Genomic DNA, 11,492 nt, shown 5'->3' with positions numbered 1-11,492 from the left:
TTTTTGAAAATTCACCCTTGGGTAGTGATTCCCTAAGTCTGCGAGCCTCAGTCTATTGTCCTCCCTCCAAGTTTCTTCCTGGTCCGCCATGCACCTTTGTCATCAAACCTTCAAGGCAAAACAGATATAAAGGAGAACTGATGACATCTTAGCATAAATTTTGCAAAATACTGCTGCTCTTTGGATCACAGGGTGGGAAAGTTCCCATGGAGAGTAAGCCTGCTCATCGACTAGCCTTTCAGTTTTCAGTAGAACTGGAGATGATGCTAAAAACTAGGCCACCCATTCTAGAAATCATCTCAGTTTTAGCTGTTTGATTTCCCTACTTAACTTGAGTTCCCTGAGGCTCCATTTATAATCAACGTACAGGAATAACCATGTCTGGAGGGCAATTTTTCTCACCTATCTTCCACATCTTACCTTAGGATGAGGTGAATCATCATTTGGTATTCCTTGTTTCTCTCCATTAACTGTAAAGTCAGACTGGTACAGCTATAAACGATTAGTTTTTAAACACCTAAATTACATGAGATGAATCATTGTCCCAGTGTAGAAAAAGCTCTGTCCTAAGGAAATCGGGTATGACACAGCTTACATGATACATAATTTGGTGCCTGTCGTGCATTTCTGTAGCCCAGCCAACATGACAAATATTCAGAGGGACTGATTACTTGTGATGCCACTGCTGGCCATCAGGACTTGCTGAGATACCTGTGTTTTGCAAGGGGCAATTAGCCAGGAGCAACAACAGTAGAGCGGTGAGCACAGTGAGGTGAGCAGAGGCAGGAGGTGTTTGCTCTGGTCTGTCACAGAAACCTTAGCTAGTTCCTGCCCAGTCGTATACAGTGGACTTCCTTCTGGACATACAAGCCATCCTTTCTGCCTTACAGTTACCAGCAATAGTGCTTAATAATAAAAAGGGAATACAGTTTGGAACAAAAGATTTTTATCAGCTGTTTCTCTGGTTAAAAAAAAATAAAAATTCCAGATGAAGAAATAGGAAGAGGAAGATTTCTTCATCTTATACACTTCCTGTCTGTTTAATCCACATCAGGCAAAACAGAAGGTTTTCAATTTCTTCTTCCTAGAAGACATCAGACTGTAATGCAGAAATGGGCAACAGAGCTGAATGCCGTTATCATGACAGGATCACCAAATGGCATCCTGACCCAGAGAGATGCATCTGCTCAGAGCTTATCAGGGCCCTGCTCTTCCTGGGAGCAGTACTGCATTTCTTTTCTTTCTCCCACTGGCTGCTGTAGCAGCCGCATTGCTGCGATTCCTAGCTCTGAGGCTGTCACACAGGACTGGACTACCCTGGTAGCTGGTGCAAATGCACTGTTCCTCAGTAAAATTTTCCAGCAGATCACATAAAAATGAATCAGCCCAGGGACTGATTCTTGGCCAGTGAAGCTACAGAATTTCTCATTTAGGGAGGTTAGGAATCATTTCATAAAATCATTATTTCACCCAGATCAAATACTCAATCTGCATCCTATATATAGACCAAAAGGCTTTAAACCTTCCTAAATAACAGGCTCAGTGTAGCACACGCATGCATATGCAGGCTAGCTCTTACAAGTAAGCAGGGTAGAATCCTGCAGATAGTGTCACCCATGGCAGCATGGAGCTGAACATGGGCCCATGCTCAATTATTTAGCTAGCTAATCAGGTGGGCTTTGTGGCCTTTACTTGCTCAGTACGTTACAGTGGGGGCATATGTCCACCCGGCGGGATTGCTATGCCTACACAGTCTAGATTTGCTACCAGTGTCTATGCAGATGCAAAATTGTTGGTAGGCTATTCTTTTGTGGTTTAGATTGGTACAAGGATGTCTTGGAAAAATAAACATTGCAGTATCAAAATTTTGGAACTGACAGGCGAAACATAGTAGTATTTCTCCTGTGCATACTGGAGTATCGGATACATGGCGGGAGTAACTGATGTCCCTGCGGTACCCAAAGATCTCATTCATGGCCAGAAGCCAAAACATAAAAAAACCCAAACCAACAAACAAAAACCCCAAACCCAAACAGAAATGAAAACTTTACTCCTTTTGCTCATTCTGTGTTTGACAGCTGAACACTCCTGTGTGAAATGTTTCTTGGTATTATAACACAATGGCCTCAAGGATTGGTTTGATGCTATTGCTGGCACAGACAAAACACTTCTTGTGTCTCTGCTGAGCAGCCAAAGATGCCTAAAATGCATCTTGTATTTTTGGAACACAAAACCCATACATGCTGTAGGCATGTCACACAGTATACATCGTATACATCTCATGCTGACTCAAGTTGACCTACCTTTGTATATTAGTTTTCATACATCCCTGTAATACACCCAAATAGTAGAAATGAAAGAAAAAGGCTGGGTGCATCAGGAGGATTATTGGCTTGTAGCAGATAGAGTAGTAGCAGTCATAAGGAAAAACAGATCATAAAGATTTCTTCAGTGTTGGGTAACATACTTCTATGTACTGGAGACACTGATACTGTTTTTAATTTAAGAAGAAAAGCCACCCAGCATAACAAAAGAGACTATTAGCGCAGACTTTTATCACCCAAAACAACGCTCTGAACAGGTAGAACAGCTTTTAATGAGGTCAAAAGCATTTGATAATGTTAGAAGATGGGGAACACACAGCATTTACTTAGGTGAACAGCTGAGAAAATGTGCACATCATCTCCTAATTTGCTAAAAAAGAATTAATTAAAACCCAAGGAGTTTGAAAAAGAGAACAAAAACCTACCCTTGCTCTTTACAGTGCTCTGAAATTATTCAGTCAACTTTTCTTCCCAGACATAATCAGCCATGGATTGTCCCACCACCTGTCTTATCAATATGCATCTATGACTGTGGCTTTTGAGCAAAATACCTCGTGATCAGTACATTTCTCCCAAAATACTGGCATATCAATGAAACATTATCATTTATTGGTGTAGGCTATAACCAGCTTTGCTTGTCCGGATGGCAGGGTTTGGGCAGGGAAGAGACTGGCACGCGGATCCCACCTGACACAGCCTCAGGATGTGTCAGTAACATTTGAAGTGCTTTGGAGTTCAGCAGTGTAGATGCAGCTTAACTGATGGTGTCGGTTTCTTGTAATTGGCATTAAGAGTATCACAGACTGGTCCGAACAACATTGCAGAAAAGTTGTTGCACTTACAAATCTTGGCTGAACTAGGGGTAATCCTCCTCGTTAATGCACAGTCTACTACCCAACTCTCCAGAAAGAAAAAAAACCCCAAAAAACAAAAAACAAAACCACAAAACTCTTCAGAAAGGGAACAGTAAAAAAACATTTAGTGTAGGCTGACAGGCATGTTCTGCAACCTGAAACACACACAGAACAAACCAGAAAAGCCCACAGGAAACAACTTTTACAATTTGTTTGGAAGGTGTGAGTTAATACATTTTTTTGTGCCAACATTCAAGGTGATCCTCATACTCAAGGTGAAACCCATAGAATTTCTCTCCCTTGTGGAATAATGGAAAGCAACAATAAAAATCCAGTAACTCTAGCTATACTATATCTGGTTTCTTGAAATTTAAGCCTTTCTCATTATCTGCATTTGGGCATGTAAATATACAGATTTCAGTGGAAATTAGGTACTTCAGTGCTTGAGAAAACTCTGCTGGAGGCTCACCTGAATCTTTTGATGTAAAAATACTCTTTAAATTAGATTTGTAGTGAGTTCTTACAGTGATTTCATCTCCCCAAAGGTGTGTCATTTTAATCCTAGGTATTCTGGCTCATCTTCTAGGTTGGGACACACATTAATGATAACAGTGATTATCCCTGGAGTATAACAACATGCATAACAGGAGAATTTGCAGTTCTGCTGTCAAGGCCTGTTTTGCTGGAGGAAAAAAAATCTCTTTGAACACCTTTGAAGGTCATGCTGTGAAAGACTGACTGCCTTTACAGTGTGGTTTATGGAGCCTGGCCAAAGCATTTGAAGCGCTTTTGGTCATACACTGACATTGCTGCATTTCAGATGGGAGTCACACAGTAAATCTTCATTTGCCTAGGAACTTTCCAGATCCTTTCATCTGAAGCTGTTTCAGTGTTGCTATTTTGATTCTTTGTTTTAGGAGGTGAAGAGAGTTTCTGGCAGTTTGGTATCTGGGCATGCCTTTAAGAGCAATGCTACAATCAAGTAAGCACAACTATGCGGCAGCAGCAAGTCAACTAATTCTGAAAAATCTTGAGCTAGGTTTCTCAAATCAAATAGCAGATAAATCTAGCAGCGTGCAGGCTGCATGTGTGAGGAAAGAAGGTGTGGATTCTACATACAGCTATAAAACCCCAAAACTGGAAAGGTGAAGGAAGTAAACCAGAACTTTGAGCTGTGATGTGGTGCAAGCAGCTGATGAACCATCGCAGACCAACAATGTGGCTTCTCATATCAACCACCAATACCTGCCTGGCAGGTGTCAAGTCTCTGCTAGTACATATTTCTGTCTCCTAACTGTAAGAGACTGCTCTCAAGTTCTAGCCTGCTTGGCAACCATCCCATATGAACTAGGTTGTATGGATACATGTTAGGCTACATCAGTATCGAGAAACCAGAGGCAGAGAGCTTGTTCGGCAAGTGGCACCACAGAGTTTACATCCATGTAGTTAATCAGTCCCCAAAATACCCCACATAAGTGGCCTTGTCAATGCTGCCTGATGAAAGCAGCCCAGGCCAGGCTCAGTCCTAAAGAACCAGCTACTAACTATAACCACAGGTCAGTGCTCATGTTGTTGCCCTGGTCCTGGCCAGTTCACTAGCACAGATGGTTTCAACAGCCACACATTAAGGAGGCGGCAGTTCAAAGAGCTAATCATGGGCTTAGAAAACAGTAATGGCTTTAATCTGTGTGCTTTTACAGAGTCATCATGTGGCTTCAAGTCACGCAAACACTTCCAACTCAGTTTCTTCCTAGCTACAGATGATATTAATCTGCCGCTTTAACGGGACTATTATTATGTGAAGTATTATTACTATAAAGATATGTAAAGCAATCTAAAAATACTGTATCAACTCCATGGAATCGCTCATTGCAATACAGATTAACTCTCACAGAACCCTCCATTATAGTTGCACCTTTTAAACCACAGATTTTTCTCACACCCAAATGCATTTTACAAAACCAAATTTGTCTTTTTGCAGTCAGGAAATTAAATAGGACAGAAAAGAGAGGAACAGTGAAGTTTAAGCACCAAACCACAGTTCAGGAAACCCTTCACAATGTTCACTCCTCTCTCACAGGGGCAGTAAGTGATTTTCAGCCCTCAGCCTCCCACCCATAAATAATGAGTTGTAAATTCCCATTGGGACAGAATCTGTCTTCAGGTGTGTGAATGTACAGTATCCTGCACTCATGCAATATGATGTTTTACAGAACCATGTATTAAAGAGATGTGGTATAAAAACAGGAGCAAAAAGGCACGCTTTGCTAGCAACCAAACAGATCTCAATAACTCTTCTTTATTCATAATAGTGCAGGTACACACAGAAGGGCTATTGCCCGAGTCTGATGAATACAGTATTTAAATACAATCATGGGATTCTGTATATATCCTTTAGAGCAGATTAATTAGAACAAATTGCCAGTTAGCAACTGAAAATTAATTTCCTCTGTTAATGCTATTGCTTTGCAATACTCATTTTGAATATTAATGCTTCTCATTTTTATGCATCATGCATGCTGCCCAAGTGCTGATGCATACTTCATGTAGACAGCATAATAAAAATTCTACTGCTTAGACTTATTTGGGTCCATTGACACAGGGGTCGAACTTATTATGAGATACTGCATCATTTTCAGAAATGGTATTTACTGGCATTTTAAATTGGAGAAACTATAAAACTAAAAAAATACTTCTTTGTCACATATCCTATTTTCCTTTTTGTAAGTCCATTAATATATATATATGTATTATTCATTATACATGTCACAAATTATAGCCTTTTAGTTAAAATGGCAACCAAGAAACGTACTACTGATGTTATTTTTTATCAATATTTTTTATTAAAATTTTTTCTCAGTTTATACTTTGAACATAAATACACAAGTTTTATGGCTCATGTTATACAAGACACTACTATGTGTTAGAAAACATATCTAGAAGACATCGTAGTGGTTACACCAGCTCCCCTCAATATTTTCTGTAACTTTATTAATCTACAAAAGCAGTATCAGAAAGCAAAATTCAACCTACCTAGCAGCACAGTCTACAGAAGCTGTGAAGACTATTTGCCAGCTGTAAGAGAAACTTTGGTTCCTGCCTGTTTTCATAGTAAGGTAATACCAGTTATCTGCATATCAGAAAACAAACATTGCACCTTGTGCTCAGTTAGTTACTAAAAATCTAGTTCATGACAATGTATATTTTTAAAGACAAACATGCACCTTCTCTTTTGCTTTACAGCTTCGTAAGATAAATAGATACATATTTTCAAAATAGGATAATGTATATGAGAGACCCAGTTCTGCTCTTGCTGAACTTACTGGCAAAACTCCAGTGTACTTTCAGAAAAGCAGGTTTGTACTTTGTTTCTACTATTTTGTTGATAAAATCAAAGAAAATTACATTTCAGCTGGAAGATGGAATGAATTTAACTTTAAACTCATGCATTACTGCTAGCAGATCCTGTAATAACGCCATGCATCGATTTCCAGTTGAATGTGTAGTGGACTCTTCTCACTGCTCCTAGTGAAAAAGATCTATGAGAGACTGGACATGATCATCCAGCCCTGAAGGCACAGATGTGGCATCCCATGCCCAAGAAGCATGCAGAATAAAACCTGTGGTCTTTTTACTGCAGTGTAGCAAAGGGATGCTAGATTATATATGCTTTATACACAGAAGAATCTTTGTAACTTGTTTTTCAATATACAACATTAAAATGTACAATGTAGCACTTCCACACAGTGGGCAAAAAGCAGCTCCCAGGGCCATAGCTATGGAAGAGTATAGAAAATGCAACTGGCCTTGATCCCTCAAGCCAGACAAGTCCAGGCAGTAGGGCAGGGAGAAGAGGAAAAGTTTGGGAGAATGTGGCCAGCTGCCTGGCTTAGAGGCACTCTGCTTTGCCTTTTTTTTTTTTTTTTTTTTTCTTTTTTCGTTTACCACCAGGACTCATGCCAACACTAAGCCCACACCAGCGCTGACAACACCCAATTAAAATTGTAAAATATCCAGCAAAAGACACAGAATAAAAGCACAAAACAGCAATGAAGACCCTAAGCCTACAGTCCTGCCTGTAACAAGCGTCCTTTCTGACCTATTGGAGTCTGTGCTATTACGGCTCAAGAATCCTGTTCTGATCAGGATGTAGGCTGCAGGCAAAACCTCTAGAAGGGATTGGGGTGCCTAATTGATTTTTGAAATGCCTATGTTGGTGCCACCTAGCAGGCAAAGACTGACCAGACTGGCATTCCCTCTGTTCCATGTACTTTGTGGCAGAGAAGACCTGACATTACGCCTGTGCTCTGTCAAATTTGGTAAGTCATCAGCCCACCCCCCAGTTTTGGAGTCACCTTGATAGAGTTTTGCCTTTTAGAGCAGACAGACTGAAAATTTAAGAGAAATCTGCTGCAAAATAAAGAAAATAAATTTCAGCGACATTTAAAAAAGAAAACCACACAACAAACCCTACTGCTGTTTTGAGGAAAAAAAAATCTTTTATCTTACATAGAACAAAACAATTCAGTCTCTAGTACTGTTTACCTTGAAATATTATGTGCTGGGAAACAGTGTAGTTATGGTTGCTGTTGATTTAAACTAGGAAGATTGAAACGAAACATGATGGAATCAAAGAGTTTGTATTAGAAGTGGCAGAAAAAATTTCAGGGCAAACCACCTCCTTCCTGAGATAATAATGGCACCAAAGTAGCCAGAAGTTTTACTTGATCCTAGTCAATGTATACATCTGACAAACACAGTGTTCAGATATATTTAATTTTTATTTTACTGAACTGAGGGACAGCATCAGACTTCTTAACATACTCAACTGAAACTTAATCATCCTAATTTATCTGTATCTTTCAGTCTATTGACAAGGGAAAACGATGTTCCCAGTGACTCCATTCAACATGTTTTCTGTATTAAACATATTTTGACTGAAGGATGTGTCTCATCACCATTTTTGGCAATGTCTTTCTGAGCTCAAGACTTTGTCTTGTATTTCCCATGTGCAGAGACTAGCGCAAAAGACAATTTCAGTAGGAATCCCAAATTCAAAGTTTCCTTTGGAAATACATTGATTCATTAAGAAACGATGATTAGGTCACTGTTTAAATTCAGGCTTCTAACACTACCAAAGCAACCACTTGCCTGACAGCGTGAATGAAGCTGTGCACGCTATTTTCATAACATCCACTTACATGACCATGCTTTGCTGAAACTCTGGGTGAAAAGAGGTGACTGCCACTCAGGTATGACCATATCTCTGTTGTTGCTGCTGTGCTGTGACATTATTTGATAGGTGTTTGCCTGAGGACATAGGGCAAAGCAATTGGCATGGGACCTATACCCATAGTGATTACCTGCACTTCTTATAGATATTCAAAAGTTAGTATAATTCTTCCCAATTAAGGATTCAATTAATAATGTAATTACTAATTTACTAGATGCACATACCTCCTTAAAAATGGCATAGTCCATGTCCAGTTTTGATACTGAGTTGCCAGGGGCAGAATGCGCTAGCAGCACTACAACACACAGCTGTCCTGTATCTGTATTTTCTATTTGCCCTAAGCCATAGCATCCTTAGAACTTTATCTGTATAACGAAAGCAAGTCACAGACACATTGCACCTACCAAGAAAATTAATGTGCTTTTTGTACTGCAACTTTTTTAATAACACTGAGCATTAGAAATAATAATAATAAAAATCTATTTCCTATGTTGAGATAAACAATCAATTAATATAACTGCTTTTGTCCAGACCAAACTCTGGCTTGTGGAATGATGTTACAAACTATTATAGTCATTACCAAATTAATAATAGCTTGCATTAGACTATTTATTGTTTAAAAATTTGCTAATTTGTTAAGATCTACAGTCCATGCAATATGTCATTTTGGAAAAAGAAACAACAGCTGATTTACATAAGCACAAACCAGCATTAGAAATGGCATGTGTTCCTTGCCTTCCCTAAGTGCTATAGGACATAATTCTGGTATTTATAAATGTGAATATAAATAAGGTAGAGATTCTAAAACTGTTTAAAAGTGTCTAGCAGATCTTTTTTGTTCTATATATCAAGGAAACTACCAACAGCTAAATGTCTTCCAATATCCTAGCACTGCAGAATATTCTAAGTATGTGAAGACTGTCTTGCAACCCTTAATCCTGTGATTAAAGCGTACTGAAACTGCTCCCAGGTGTATAAAGTCTATCCATTTGGGTCCTAAGATGGCATTTGCGGTAAAAGGATATCAGACTTTTTTTAATAGCAGAAACTGTCTTGGATTTAGTTCAGTTAGATATTTAATAGTGGGATTTGCCAGACCATCACTGAAGACACTAGTTCATCTTGTCGCTGCTGCTTGGTCTTCTTGTTCAGTCTTCTGTGTCCTTGGCCACCAGAAATGACCAACACTGAACTTGCTTTCATTTTCTTGGATCTCTGTCTTTTACTTTTAAATGAGATATTTTGATCCTTCAAAAGCTCATAAATGTTACTATCCTCAGGCCTGTGTTCTAGGGAACTTGATCCATGAGATAAGGTAAGGGATCCAGAAGATGAGGACAGGTCACTTCTTTGTGCAATGGATCCTGCTGAACCTCCCAGCCAAACTGCAGCATCATGGGTGTTACCAAGAGAAGAGCCTGGCCTTTCATTGTGCAAAATATTCTTTTCGTCATCGTCTTTAGGTTCTGAGCCAGGAGGCAGGCTGTTCCTCAATTTGTTTCTGTTCTTCTTGTTTACAGAAGTAGCCATTACAAGAAACTTGACTGGACCATTGTGTGCGTGATAGGACACCATTCCTCTTCCTGGAGGCAGAAGAAAAAGACAATTAAAGAACACTACTTATTTAACCAAAGTGTTCCACTGTAATTAGTCCATGAAATTTGCTCAGAAAAGTTTAACTCTTAAAACTCTATTACATGCATCCAGTCTTTCACCTTGTGTGTACACAATTTACAGAAAAAGTGTACAAAAAAGAATCTATTGTACCACAAATGATTTAGGACTGCACTAATAAATAAGATGAAACATAGGATTATGAATTTTAGTTGACTGACTTCTGTGCCCTGTTCTCACAACAGCGTGAGTACAGAAATGCTGCTAACTTCTTTTTGTTGGCATTGACACAAATGTAACACTGAGTTTTCTCCAGTAATCCACAAACAAAATACGTGGTTTTCAGTTAATCCTATTGCACCTTTGTACCTCTCCAGAACAGCAGAAGAACATCTGTTTCATTGTAACAGACCCCTTCACACTGTACAGCAGGAGCTAAAACTCATCCTCCAGAACAGTTGTCTAGTTACCATGGCAGATTCATAAGGAAATGACTGAACAATATTTTTTCTTCCTTTTTTTTTTAAAAAAAAAGTATCTAAACAGTGGGATGTTGGCAGTACAAGAAGAATTACACAATGCAAATCATCAGAATGTGTGAAAAACAAATTGCATATGGCCAAATTCAGAAGCTATAACAATATCAGTATATGTGTGTTCCACAACAAAAAAGACTTAAAAATCTAGGATTCTACAAAATCATCTGCAATATGGAAAAGAACTAGGCTAATCAGGGGGGGAAACCCACAACCCTACAAATCACACTATCCATCCCTAACGCATTCCAGGTTAGAAGAAAACATACTCTGCTTTTAGAGAAAGTGTAATGACATAAAGATGAGTTACCACTTTGGAAGCACAACTGGAAAAAGTCACATTTTTTTCAGTTCAAATGCCAAATATGGTATCAGAGACTATAAAAATAGATCTCTAAATGTAATGTTGCTAGATCTGTGAAATCTGACAAAACTTGACCAAAACCAAATGCAAGAATATAGAGATGATATAAACCACAATAATCAAGACAGAAAATGGAAGAACAAAATGAGATATATTTTGATTCTGCCACTATGCATTTGTGTTACCTTGTATTGCATTTATTTTCACCTAACACAGGTTCCACGTTTTTAAGAAACATTTATCCTGTGCCATACTGGATTACTGCTATAATTTGCTGAACACAGGATTTCGTTTTCATTTTGTGAAGTTACATAAGCTTTTTTTTTTTTTTTCCCCTGAAGGAAGTTGCAAACAGCATGCCTCAAAATCTGCCAGCTTCCCTCCACAGAGCAGAAGCTCAAGAAGAATTCTGAACTCAAAACTTTGGGGCAACCCCCCTACTTAAACACACTTTTAAAATCTTCCCTCTGCTCATAGCTTAAACATTTGCAGAGAGATACAGCAGCATTTATGCATTTGTATTTCAAATAGGGTAATATGAAAATAACTCAATAAATACATCTCTCC

The 11,492-nt window shown here is 38.8% G+C and overlaps 1 protein-coding gene across 4 annotated transcripts in view; it reads right to left on the bottom strand.

Annotated features, from left to right (window-relative positions):
- Positions 1–5,998: 5,998 nt before the first annotated feature.
- ARHGEF10 (Rho guanine nucleotide exchange factor 10) overlaps positions 5,999–11,492 on the bottom strand; it is a 117,087-nt gene continuing 111,593 nt past the window's right edge. For all 4 annotated transcript variants that reach the window (XM_055810700.1, XM_055810703.1, XM_055810702.1 and 1 more), the window contains one exon: positions 5,999–9,994. In XM_055810700.1, the coding sequence (XP_055666675.1) occupies positions 9,480–9,994 (515 nt within the window). In that variant the 3' untranslated portion in view covers positions 5,999–9,479. The remainder of the gene's footprint in view (positions 9,995–11,492) is intronic.

The sequence above is a fragment of the Falco peregrinus genome, chromosome 7 (assembly GCF_023634155.1).
Source record: "Falco peregrinus isolate bFalPer1 chromosome 7, bFalPer1.pri, whole genome shotgun sequence".
In the NCBI taxonomy this organism is placed as follows: Eukaryota; Metazoa; Chordata; class Aves; order Falconiformes; family Falconidae; genus Falco; species Falco peregrinus.
Note: the sequence above shows the minus strand (reverse complement) of the source record. Positions and strands in the feature narration are given on the sequence as shown.